Source organism: Apteryx rowi, unplaced genomic scaffold, assembly GCF_003343035.1.
Source record: "Apteryx rowi isolate R43461 unplaced genomic scaffold, aptRow1 scaffold_27, whole genome shotgun sequence".
Lineage (NCBI taxonomy): Eukaryota > Metazoa > Chordata > Aves > Apterygiformes > Apterygidae > Apteryx > Apteryx rowi.
In genome coordinates, this window is record NW_020449085.1 from 3,060,724 (window position 1) to 3,073,649 (window position 12,926).

Below are 12,926 nucleotides of genomic sequence, written 5' to 3' on the forward strand. Positions count from 1 at the left end.
GGCGCCCGGCCCCGTCCGCAGCGGCCCCCGCCGGCCCCGCGGCACCGAGCCCTCGGCAGGCGCGCTGGAGCCTGCGGACGGCCGCGAAAGGGACAAGGCCCCAGCGGGGCAAAGCCGCAAGGAAAGGGCGGACGGGCGAGCTGGAAAAGGCCCCTCCGGGCTCTGCTCTCCGGGCTGGGGGAGGCTGACACAGAACACCTTCGTCCAGGGCAAGGGAGAAAATCCAGAGGCCGCGCTGTGTATTTCTACAAGGCCACCACCAGATACAACCCCAGGAGGCACGTCTTAAAAACAAAGCTTTCCGGGGCAAAAACATCAGTCTCGTTGCTCGGCATCTGTACAGCACCGAGCGCATCAGAGCTACGCTAGCAGCTACGCCTGGGTGACCGCAGTCAGCGTGCCCCGCGGATCAGCTCCTCCGGGCCCACCTGCTGCAGCAGAGCCTTGGCCTCCGCTGGCCCTTCCCGGCAGAGGCGTCCTCCCTCTCCRGTACATCGGCCGCCGCTGCGGAGCCTTCCCAGCGGCAGGGCCCGGGCAGGAGCGGCAGGCGTGCAGACTCCTGCTGCACAAGCATTACTCCAGGATTTCCAGCCCTTTCTTTGCGCTCCCTCCTCTGTGATCCCTAAACAGCATTTCCTGGTTGGGGACAGGTGCCACTGCCTAGATACGTAGTTATTAATTATATACATCCAATAAATGTGAAATAGGACAAATATGTACCTATCATTTCCCAGCCTTAGAGTAGGAAGMCAAATGGCTCCCATGGAAGTTTCTATACAGTGTTTGATATAACACTGCCGAGTACAAAGGTTTGCAGCCAAAGCAACAGAAAGAAGGATTTCACTTTGAGCAGGACTTAGGCCAGCAAACTCTACCAACAGGCCTTTTCCTTCCCATCCCATCGCGTTACAGCAGACAAGCGTCCCAGGCCCCACCGCTGCAGGAGCAAAATGCTCATCGCAGCCCGCGGGCTGAGGGATCCCCAGAGCGGATCCTCCGCCGGAGGTGCCGCTAGGGCCAGCCGCGGCTCGGGGGAGCTGCTGGAGCAGCCGGAGGCCAGCTGGCATCCAGGCAGCCCCTGCGCTGGAGCACTTTTGTGCCCCGACAACTAGCTCACGCTGCCTCTGGGGGCAGGGCTGCAAGAGCAGCGGCACCGYGAAGAGCCATGCCCACACGGGCCTCCCCGCCTGGGACAGGGGGACATTTTGTGCAGCCGATGAGGACTGTGTTGGCAACTTGCCCACAGCCAGAGCGTTTGCACCTCACTTGGAGAAAATGGAAGAAAGGCCAGAGGGAAGGGGCTGAGCTCCGAGTGGGATGCGAACGCGAGGGCTGTCTCTGTCTTTGAGACACCCCTAGGCCACATCTACAGGTCGAGCTGCCCGCTAATCTGTTCTGCCCTAAAGTTTCGCCTCCAGCGGGTGCTGGTGCTCCTTGTACCCAGCGGGAGCGCACAGCACCCCTCCCCGGCCACGGCTGAAACTGCTGCCTCGTCCAGTTGGGAGCAGGGCAGGGAACAGCTGGGAGTGGGATCGCACCCAACAAATAAAATAGTCACAGTAACAAACTGCRTTGGCCTCGGTGACTTCCGTTTAACACCCTCTCTCCAAACACAGGCTTTCGTTTCCAGCAGGAATTGTAACACAAATATTTATTTCTCCAACCCAGCTCATGCTTTTAAAAGGGAAACTATGCAGCATCATCTGGAGCGGGTGGAAAGCTGCAGTTGCTTCCCTCTTGCTCTCCGCCATCGATCAGAGCAAGCAGCTGAAGGAAGCCCCTCTTCAGCTGTATTTCATCTCCTGCCCACTCCCTTCCCTTTGCTAGAGGACCTTGAAAGATTGCTGAAGGACAGCACAGAGGCTGAAACCCAAGCTGCAGCTTTTGCTACCCTAAGGGATGCACAAATCTTACAGCCAAATGCCCAGCTCAGGGTTTAATTAGCGTTCAACCCGACAGAAGAAAAACCGTGCCAATTTCTGGCTGGATGCTGTATCCAGGTCGGCGTTCTCGCTGCTGTCCTCCAGCAAACCCAGCTCTGCCTGCTGCGAACAGCGAGAGCCGGTCCAGGTGTTTGTCCTCCTCCCCCAGACCAACAGCTTCACCTGCTAAATATAGCCAGCAGTTGGAAGGCGCCTGCAGCACACTCGGGCCACATCTGAATAACAACAACTCGGTCGCAGGCCTGGGGTGTCGTTTCGTCTCCCGCTCTCGTGGGGAGGGGGGAGCAGCAGGCCAACCATCTCTCCCCCAGCGAGCTTTCAGTGCCGTTATGACAGTTCCTGCTGCCCACTGGTATAATCAATAGCGGCTGTACAGTCAGATGATCGCAAGCAACCCACGCGCTTGGCACAGAAACAAGCATTTTCTGGGAAAAATGGGGGTGTGAGGGCAGAATATAAGTGCCCCTGCTATCTGCACACAGGGCCATTCCTGCTCTCAGTATCGCCTCCTGGTCATGGGCCTTCTTTTCAGAGCCAAATGGAGGCATTTTCACAGGCAGCTAGGAGGAGACTCTGCAGTGCCATTTATAGCCTGATATTTCAGCTGCCCCCATCACCTCTGGAGTGGTCCTGCTCTGCAAGAAGGGACTGGCATTTTAATCTCTCTGGAAAACTTGGGAAAGTTGAATATAGGRGTTTCATCCTTGATAAAGCTGACATGGGGAAACAGCACACAGACTGCTTGCAGAATGAGCCTGGACTGGGATAAGAGACCACGCAGCAGGTAAGGCCTGAAGCACCTTGATGCACTGATAAGAATCAAACCTGAGCAAGCATTTCCTCTGTTTCAGTCAGTGCTATAACCATTTTTTCAATCCATATTTGTGAGACAGAGCAGGGATCAAGCCTTAAGTAGCAGGAAGATGCTCAAGAACTTACATTTCTGAGAAACCTTTTATTTGGCACCATCAGTGCTAATGTCAAGAACCAAATCGTTCCTTTCTCCCCCTACTGAGAAAAGCCTAGAGAACAGAGCTCTGCGTTGGTTCTGCACAAAGCTATACTTGGAGGCAGGGGCCAGTTCCGATGCAAGGAAATTTAGTTTCTCAGTAACATGTGGGTGTGGAAAGCAGAGCCTTCRGATTACAGAAGTCTGTTGCAAAGCAGTCATTAAAAAAAGTCTGTTACTAGAAGCAGACTGACCACAAAATTTTCATTGAAAAGGCTTCAGTGTAAACAGCTGGATCAAAGGCTGGAATGCCCCAAACTTCCTGGCCTGAGGAGGAGTGTCTGCTTTTGGTGCTCAGGTTATAAGCAGGATCTGCATCTACGAGGTCTGAGCACTGTTCCTGGGCTGGAGTTTCACCAAAGACTTTAACAGAAACAGGGTCAGGAGCTAAATCAGGAACCCTGCAGTTTGGACAGATTATTCCCCCCCACAACAGACAACCACCTTAGCAAAGAACCAGACAATCCTGTTGAAGCCCCTCACCGAAGTGAGCACCCTGGTAAAAAAATAAAAACAAACAAAAAAACAAAACTCAAGAGCAAAATATTCCACTTTCAGGCCCTTTAAACAAAGCCATCCAATAATTCCCCTTGCCCCCCCTTCTCAGGGAGCACAAGTGACAGGGAGACTTGGGGAAGCCAGGTAACCCCTCGCTCTCTCCTTACCCAGCCAGTCTGTTACAGTAACCTAATTCTCCATCTGGCTCACTGCTTCATCCTGGCCCTCAGGAGAGTTTGCTGGCTGAGGGGTAGACAAGTGTTCCAACTCGTAACATCCATTCTTAGCGGCCTCCTTGTTACTCAGGTGACTCTTTCCCGCTGCCAGCTTTTTATTCTTCTTGTGTTCCATGATCTGCTGGAGCTGATGCCCAGCATAGTCTGGTTTGGCAGTGAGCAAAGTAGCGGGCACAGTGAGCCCGAGGATGTCGGGAACCATATACGGCCGGAGCCAGCCCACCAGTGGGGTGCTGCCGGGGGTGTAGTGGGTTTGCTTGTGATAGAAGAGAAGTCCGTCAACCTGCGAAAAGGAGAGAGAGAGAGCAAATAAAGGGCCAGAGCTGGAGTCTTTTGCAGGTGAATGAGAGAAGGCCAGATGACAGCGCTACTCTTCATTTACAGGCCAAATCTACCAGCTGGATCACTTTTCTCAAGCAGTGCAATAAACAGGGGAAGGGAAAGTGGAAACCTGCACAGTTCCTGTCCTGAAAGATCAGTGCAAATTCCATACAAGTCCGATGACTGCTGGATGGTTTTATGCTTTAAAGCATCGAAGGCAAACTTTTTTATGCTGGTCCATACTGACATCAGTCTTTTTTGTCTGGTTGCTATGATCCCATTCTTCAGAAAAGCCATCAGGTTTCTGAATAAGGCAGCACACAAAAAGGCCATTTTACTGGATTAAGATTATTTTAAATAATACATTTGGAAAGTAATTAGCCAGAGCGTGTGACGCCAAGGAGCCCTGATTCGTAATACTGCTACAGCTCTTTCAGCTTGCTTATGCAAAATAAATTCTTAATGTTTCCCAAGAGAGAACTTCTCCAGCAATCAATGACAGTTAAGGGCACTCAGGCCGTTGAAGGTTTAGGCCCTAACTCTTGCGCTACTATTTCCACGCTCTGCAATACTGCAGCTGGCTGACGTTTTCCCTGTTTCCCCACTGCACTAAAGGATTTTCAGCTCTCTCTTCCTGTGCCTCCCATGGGTGTGCTCTGCAAGGTTAGATCCTGCTGCGAGACTGACTAACATTCAAGGTGGTGCTTCTCCTAGCACAGCCTTGTAGGCTCTTAAAGGCCATTTGCCTGTAAGAGTGGCTGAGTGGGCAGAACAGATGAGAAAAAGAGCTCACTTTGGGCTGTGGCAGACTTGGCTGCGGTGGTCTGAGTTGCTCCCAGGCCCAGCCGTCTGCCCCAGGGCCCTCCTGCAGCCTCCAGTCCCCAGAATACACACAGCAGAACGGCACCTATATGGGCAGTGAGCTGAGGCACGAATGAATCAACTTGAGCTGCAGATCAAGGTGATTTCTGCTACAGTGCTGGACTGTGAACCAGGCTGAGCAACGAGAGGCACATGYCCATTTCTGCTACGGGGATGCTAGACTCGAGCCGAGCAGGTAGGGCTTCTTACACTACCACAGTCCATAACTTTTGGCCACTGTTAAGTTCTTGCAAAATAATCCCCAAAAGGGGGATTCCTGTCCTAGGAAAACACGAAACCAGAACAGTAAACATCATGAGCTTGTGTAACATGTAACCAACCCTCCGGATATCTAAAGTACAAAGCTTCCCCCTGCCTCCCTGGGAGGGCTTGAAAAAAGCCAGATTCTGCTTTGCCCCATTCCCAAACCATCACCCTCTCCAGGGCTTGCACATCCAACACMTTCCAGCTGATACACGACACATGGTGAGCAAGAGGGATTCCCCAGCGCCCACAGGAGTCTTTGAGTAACATCAGAGCCTGGAAAGGCTTCTGCCTTCTGGACTCTCCAAATATCTTCTGCAAGCTGGAGAAGTCAAAGGAGTTCAGCCTGGTGAAGTCAGGTCATGTCCTTCCTTCCCATGATTTCCCTTAAGTTACTGCAGTTCCCATATTCCTTCCAGTTTATTTAATTTGCTTGCTGTGTCCCTACCCTGAGTCACTGGACTGGCGCTAGCCACATCACAGTAAAAGCTGATACCGTCTCTATACAACCGAATCCGATGAGAAACCGGCTCGGCAGGATTTTCGCTTTTCATGGCTATGCTTTTCAGATTTTAGGTGCTTAAAGATATGCCGATTCCTTGACAGTGGAGCTTCTCTGAAACTTTGGCTCCCTGAGCCTTCATGAACACCTAAATGTTGTTTTACTCWGATCCGTGAGGAGGTCAGTAGCTTTTAAGATCCACTTTAGAAACACTTAAAACTCAGTGCCAASTGGACCCAAAGTCCACTTAATTCAGTGGAAAAACCTGCCACTAAATATAGCAGACGAGGGATCAGGACCTAACTCTAAGGTTACAGATTAACTCTGGAGACCCAATTTTGAAAACACTGACCGGATCTGTTGCCATCACACACACAAGATCTTTTTAATAGGCTAAATAGCAATGTGTCACTCCATGCCAAACAAGCAGAGAAAAACCTCCCCTTGTTCCACAAATTTATTTAGCATGATTCATCACAAGTTGCTGGGCCCYGGCAAAAAGAGATCTCTGTTATGCTGTATTATCTATAGCAAGGCTATATTTTGCCTCCTGCAAAGCTTCGTTCTTTTTGTCCCAGTGCTGGAAGCTATTTATGAGGATTTCTTGGGCTCCCTCTTGTGGCACACTGTAACAAGACCCATGGTTCACTCTAGTTCCYGGAAACACAGCACCATGTCTCTCTGAGCCAGCAACCCCACAAAACACCACATTTCACTTGATGGGATCACACCTTGATGTACTGACCAGAGAACAACCTGGGGCAAATCACAGCTGCATTGCAAGGCAGAGTTTGCTCGACTCCAGCTTCCTCCTCAGGCATTTCGCAACTTTCTCTCTTAGCAAGCTGAAACAYTTCTGCTCTGACCACAGTGGGATAATACTCCTCAGCCTTTTCTCATGGGAGCAGATGCCTCAGGAAGGAACAAAGCTTCCTTCAGGAAAGCTGGGAATGACTGTTTCTACAGATACAGTCAGAGCATTTGTCACTGAGCAAGTCAGATGAAAATCCTGGGATGCCTTCTCAACAACTCTGCGTGCTCCGTTCTGTGGTCAGAGCATGATCTGGCAACACCAGCAAGGGGCTGAGACTTTCTAACTTTTCTTGATGACTCTCTCTGCTTTGACAAACAGAAGGCAAAGTCAGCCCTCACAGCCAAAATAGTGTCACTTAGGTTTAAACCTGCACTTACATTAATCGCTAAACTGGGCTGCGAGAGCCCAGGGTGGCTTTTGGCTTAGCAGGACAAGCAACCTCTGTAAAGGCTGTTCCTGATTTAGGGCTGAAACTGGGCACTCTGCAGGACGTGCTGCAGCAACTGGAAAAGCTTCTGGCTCCCAGATGTTTGTCACTGCCATTCTGCTGGAATGTCACTGCTTCCTCCATCCTCTTCCGCTTCAGTGCCAAGTCASCCAGGGTAGCCACCAAAAGCAGCCCGAGCTGTTTACATTAAAGCCTCTGACTCACTGCTTACAGCCACACATAGCTGAACTGGGTGACACATCTAGTTGCCTGTCCAGCCTGTCTTCTGCAGGTCAGCAGGGACTGTTGAAGAGTACTTGCTCCTAAAGCTGATGAAGCAAATGGATGTGTCCCATTCAGTCACTCTTGCTGCAGGAACGATCACCTCTGATAAAGAGCCAGAAACAGCATGAGTCAAAGGCAGAAAGCTGCTGGTTCTGCACTGAAGCGAAAAGGAGAGATCGCACTATCATCTGCGCCACGGCCAGCGGCAGCAGCCGGACAGACCTGTTTGAATCTATTCCAGCCATTTCTGCAATGGCCACCTGCCCCCAGATCCACTATGTTCCATGTGTCCATCACTAAAACCTGAACCCCTCAGAAACTGGCATGAATTCAACACACCATCCTCTTTCCTTCCTGCAAGAGGGAAGATAACTACATACCTTGCACATAGACAGACGAACTAAACCAAAGACACACAGTCTACGGCAGAGGTCAGAAAAAGGCACCAGTGTGTCTACCTTGCAGACCTCCCAAGAAACACCACCACATGATGGAGCACACCAGAGAGATCTTCATGCCTGTATCCACGGAAGTTCACCTGGGGCAGCACATGGTGCCAGCTTCAGCCCGAAGGAGGACAGCCTTCCACCACACTGCCATGTGAGCGTAAGCTATGCTGCTTCTGGAGACAGCCTAGGTGTCTCTGCATTAACACAGTCCTCCAAGCTCTCCTCTTTCAGGGGAGCAACAGTAAACAGCAACGAGGGCAGTCCAAATACAGGGAACACTGTCACTGCGCTCTGTGCTTGCTTAACTAGTTTTGCTGGACACGGCCTGTACCTGGTGACAGGGTAACAGATCAGCCACGTGCATAACAGGCATCCATCCTTCATACACAGAAGCACCACCACAACTCAGCCAGCTTCCTGCAGGCCCTGGGAGAGCACAATTCACAAGTGAATGGGATACGCCTCCCTCCAAGCATTGGCAGACACACAGCGGGGCTGTCTCCACGCCCGAGTTCCCAGCCCCCAGCTGCAGGTTCTCACCTCGAACGGGTAGTCCATAGCCAGCACCTTACACAGGCTCTCCGAGGTGCAGGGGAAATTCTGCAGGCCCACAAATTTGAACTGAAAGAGTAAGAGAGGGTTAGAAGAGAAAATTCCATGACCAAAAACATGACAATTCACTGAATCAAGCACTGGTGTGGAGGTGGCTAAGACTCTCCGAGTGCGAGATCTAGCATGGGGGAGACAGGATGGGCACTGGATGAAGTAACTAGACAGTGATCTCGAACAGGGAGCAAGCACATGGTAAAACTGCTGACTTGCCTGCCACAGGATATCAGGGGTCCAAAAGCACAAGTAGGCTTAAAGGAAAATTAGACCAGCTGCTGAAAGGCAGATGGCTATTAACATCACGGTCTAGGTACAACCACTGGCTCATGAAGTCAGAAGGAATAGGTATCCCCAAATATCTCTTTCCATAGCATCCCATAGTAATCACAGAGACCAGTTATTGGGACAGGCAAACCTTTGAGGTGATTCAAGAGAGCAACTCCTAAGCAAACCCTGGGTCTAGAGACAAAATGACAGGATCTAGCTGTTCAGCTGTGCCAATCATATCCCACTAAAGTAACAAGAACTTCTTCATGAAAACCCACAAAAAAAAAAAAAGAAATCAGCCTAAATATCAGAGAGGCCAGGGTAGGAACAGCCTTGGGAGATCACCCCTGCCACCTCTCCAGTAATGCTGGATAAAGCATGTAGATTGCTCCACAGAGCAATTTTAGAAATCTCACTTCAGTAACAGAAGATGACCTGCAGAAGAAAGACTTGGAGATTGCCAACACCCAGACAGCATGAGATCTAACGTGCCTAGAATGATCTGTTTCAAGTATCTTGTGTATAAGTCATCCTAGTTACAAATGACCCCCTCTCTGGTACGTTTTGCGTTTTATAAGAGATGCAGATGGCAGGGCCTCGGCTCACAGCTCCCACATACTTCTGAWACCCGTTTCCCAAGCATCTGAGGCTGCAGGAAGGACCTTTCAAGGGAGCCGATCCCGAGACACTCCTTTAACCAAAATAGAAAGTGATGACCTCTGGCCAGGATGCAAAGCAGACAGATGTCTGCTCTCGGTTGCTGGCTCAGCCAAGCAAGCCTTTCCACCCAGGAAATGAAAGCTGAAATGACTCCCCCTTCATTAGGTACTCATCTTCTGGATGTTCCTCTTGGAGTCAAAACAGGATGTTCTCTAACTACTGAKAGCTTCACTGCTGACACTGGAGCATTCATTCCCTTAACGACCTATCTGCTCAACTCGCAGGAGCTGCTCTGCTTAGCTGTGTCTGAGCACACAGCATGGCCACGCAGAGATCAGGTCCTGCTTTGCAAACTGCGCTCCATAAGCCAGCCTGCCAAATCCTTCTCCTGATACCTCCCCCCAAAAATCACTTTCCACATTACTGTGGGTGCCAGGTCTGACTCCCACTCCTACATCTTCAGAGGAAGGCTTATCATCGCTCAGCAGGGACTCCAGGTGGCAAACTGATATCCATCCTTATAAATTCAATGACTAGTTTAAGCAGGAAGGAAGGTTAAAGCTTTATGATCCTTCAGCCCTGCTTTGGGAGCCCATGAGACTATAAAAAGATAATTCCCTTGTAGTCAGGCTGCCACCAAGACTGTCCCTGCAGAAACCACACTGGTTTTCCATTCCATTTCAAGGGGAAGCTAAAAATGGCATGGAAGTTAGCTGATACCCTGCAGTCTGATCTCCCTCAGCACTTTGGCTGGGAAAAACAAAACAAAAAACTCCACCACATCTCATTTGCAATATTCAGTGCTTCTATTCACATCCTGAACATGGTATCTCATTTCAACAAAAGCACACTTCTAGGCCTGATCTGTAAGACAGAAAAAAGCTTCCTCTTGTGAACAAATAYGCTGAAGCCAGCTGAACAGGAGAGCTTACCCCACTATTCTCCTTTTGCTCTCAGAAGGAAAGAACTTACTGGATTAATCCTGCTTTTCTCTCCTAGCCCTTCCTCCTCTTGGATCTTTGAAAGGAGCCAGAAGAATCTGAAGTCAGACTGGGGAAGGAGACAGAGACTTAGTGAGTATCCACCACACCTCACCAATCCGCATCCGGGCTACTGTTGCTCTCACAGACTTTTTGAGTGCCTGGCATGGGGGACTTTGTTTCCCCATTCCTCTACACTTGCCCAGGAGATTTAGGGACTCAGCTCTGCCCTGTAGARCCAACCAGCACCCCAAACTCTGCTACCTCCCCTGGTACCCCAAAAGATTTGCCCAGTTATTCCAGTAACCACTGGCCCACAAGCTGTAAAGATGCTGCCATTTAGATTGAAGATCCATCCTACTGCACGATGGGCTGCATCCAGCTCTGGCTGCAGAGCAGCTCACAGAACAGGTGACAAAACAGCGGCCAGGGCACACGGGAGGGGTTCAGTACCTGGCAGTCATAAACAGGGTGTCCCCTCCAGCACATCACATCGAGGATATAGTACGTCTGCTTTGCCTCATTGTAGATGCAGTCCAAGATGCTGTAAACTGCACACACAGACACAGGGAGATGCAGACATGCTCCAGATACTACCAAAACCAACAGGCAACTGCTAGATCAAATTTCTCCTGTGTTAAACTCTAGCACTGATGGAAGCCTGAGACATGCAGAGAGACTCCCTTGGGCTGAACAGAAGTTATGACCACAAAAAGCTTAGCTTTAGGAGCCCAACAAGGTCAAGAACTTCAATCAAAGGCACATTTCAAAATAAGCCACCTATCCATTGATAATCCCTCCTTAGGACAAGCAATGCAACTGCATGGGATACTGAGAAAGGCCATGAAAAAGCTACATCCTTTAACTTGAGAAACACCAGCACCAAGGGGTCACTAGAAAGATACTGTATACAGTTCTGGTACTTAAGAGGGAGGAAGATGTTGAGGTATAAGAGCATCAGTCAGCCAGGCAGCTGATAAAAGTTGTTTTTGTGTAACATAAAGGTATCCGAGATTGTCCACGTCTAGTTATCCCCACGGATTCACGAACAGGCCTGAAGCTAACAACCCCTGGCACCAGAAAGGGGCACAACTCTGCTGGGCCTGGGGGACCTGGAGGAACAGCACTGAACCTGTCATGCAGGCAGGCAGGCCACACACACACATGGAGAAGCAGGCTGGTCTCCTCCACCTATTTCAAATGCTTCTTCAGACCATTACCTTTGTCATTTAGCAAATTGTGCCGGTTCCCCCCCGGCAGCAGGGATGGGAACCTGTTGACACAGAATCCACTCTTGGTATAAGCTGCTGTTGAGCCCTGCAAGGAAATGGGAGAGAGAAAAGTCAAGGCAGCCTCCCTGCTCTCGTGCCACAGTTCTGCACCCAAGGCTCTGAAACACGTCTCCATTACAGCCAGCTCCCAGCAGCCTGTCAGAGGAGAGCAGTACTGACCGTTAGATACGGCTCTGTTACTACCACATCTCCCAGTGCCCAAATTCTTTCAGTTCAAGCAGCGTTTTGCCCCCACACAGCTCCCACAGCACAAGGCAGGCAAGACGCACAGGTCAGCCTTTGGCTTGTTGGCGCAGTGGTGATATGACAGACACATCCAGATCCTTTCTCGGGTGGTGAGACTTCACCACTGCTGTCACTTACCTTGGATGCCACAACTAGTGCCCTTTTCCCTATGGGACACACCACTACAACCCACTCTTGCTCCAGATCCGAGGGGACATCTACCAGCCACTCAGACAGCATCAGCTGAGAAACACACACACACACACACACAAGAAAAAAACAATTAGTAGCAGCTCTCCTGAAGTTATGGAAAACTCACAGCTCAAGAACAAAGCAAGAAGGCTTTATTATTTTAAATATGTGGCAGACCTTAGARATTCCTAAATATTAGGACCAAAGGGACTAAATAAGTCAACCTCTTCAGATCCCTTAGATTTCCTATGAACACCTCGGAGCCTCTATGTCTTTTAGAACCAATATAGTGCCAAGGCTAAAAACACCTATCAGCTGAGGTTTCCCTTCCTTCTCAGCTATCCCACATGAGGGGAGAGATGGAATCTTTAATCAAGTACTGCACAGTGGGATGTAATGTCTCTAGCTGAGCTGAAATCTCTCAAAGCACCCAGCCAATCCATCTCAGCCTGTCCTCCTTTTGAAGATAGTATGTCTCAAAGATGACAGAAATGAGGCAGGGTTCTACACTGTGCACCCAACTAGGATGCACTGCTGTCAGCCCCAACACAGCCATCACCTAGAGAGCACCTCACAGGAATATATTCACTGCAGCCCTCCCCCGCCCCAGCCTTATCCATACCATGTCCTTCACCTTGCCCAGCCCTACAATCCCACCCCCACCCCTGCCACGGGGCTGCAGACAGCCCCTCACCTGATTAGCATAGCGCTTGGGCAGCTTCCTAGGAACATCCACATCCATCTTTTCCTCATTCGCATCTTTTTCCTCCTCTTCCTCTTCATCCTCACTCTCGACCCCTGCCCAGTCATCCTCTGCCAGCCTCCTGGCATGGTTCACATAGTCCAGTCGCCTCCTGCRGAGAAGACAGCCGCGCTTTCCCTCCGCGGTAGGCAGGGGATCACGTACCTGCCCCTCCGCACTCAGTAACAAGGCCCAGCTCGCTCCTTGGAGGGCAGTCACACCCGGAGCAGCAGGGACAGAGCCACGCCTCCGCCGCCAAATAACACAGGAGAAGGCACAGTGACCGCAACTGCCCACAGCCGCCGTGAGCGCCAGGACGTGCGGGCTCGCGGGCCGCCCCCCTCCCCGCC

At 50.7% G+C, this 12,926-nt stretch overlaps 1 protein-coding gene across 1 annotated transcript in view; it reads right to left on the reverse strand.

Moving 5' to 3' along the window:
* Nucleotides 1-2,878: 2,878 nt before the first annotated feature.
* The window catches only part of SNUPN (snurportin 1), an 11,111-nt gene continuing 1,063 nt past the window's right edge, over nucleotides 2,879-12,926 (reverse strand). Inside the window, exons 2-9 of the mRNA XM_026068373.1 lie at nucleotides 12,529-12,688; nucleotides 11,781-11,885; nucleotides 11,346-11,442; nucleotides 10,579-10,676; nucleotides 10,118-10,195; nucleotides 8,150-8,230; nucleotides 3,618-3,969; nucleotides 2,879-3,448 (exon numbers count right to left, since the gene is read on the reverse strand). Of these exons, the coding sequence (XP_025924158.1) occupies nucleotides 3,640-3,969; nucleotides 8,150-8,230; nucleotides 10,118-10,195; nucleotides 10,579-10,676; nucleotides 11,346-11,442; nucleotides 11,781-11,885; nucleotides 12,529-12,688 (949 nt within the window). The 3' untranslated portion in view covers nucleotides 2,879-3,448; nucleotides 3,618-3,639. The remainder of the gene's footprint in view (nucleotides 3,449-3,617; nucleotides 3,970-8,149; nucleotides 8,231-10,117; nucleotides 10,196-10,578; nucleotides 10,677-11,345; nucleotides 11,443-11,780; nucleotides 11,886-12,528; nucleotides 12,689-12,926) is intronic.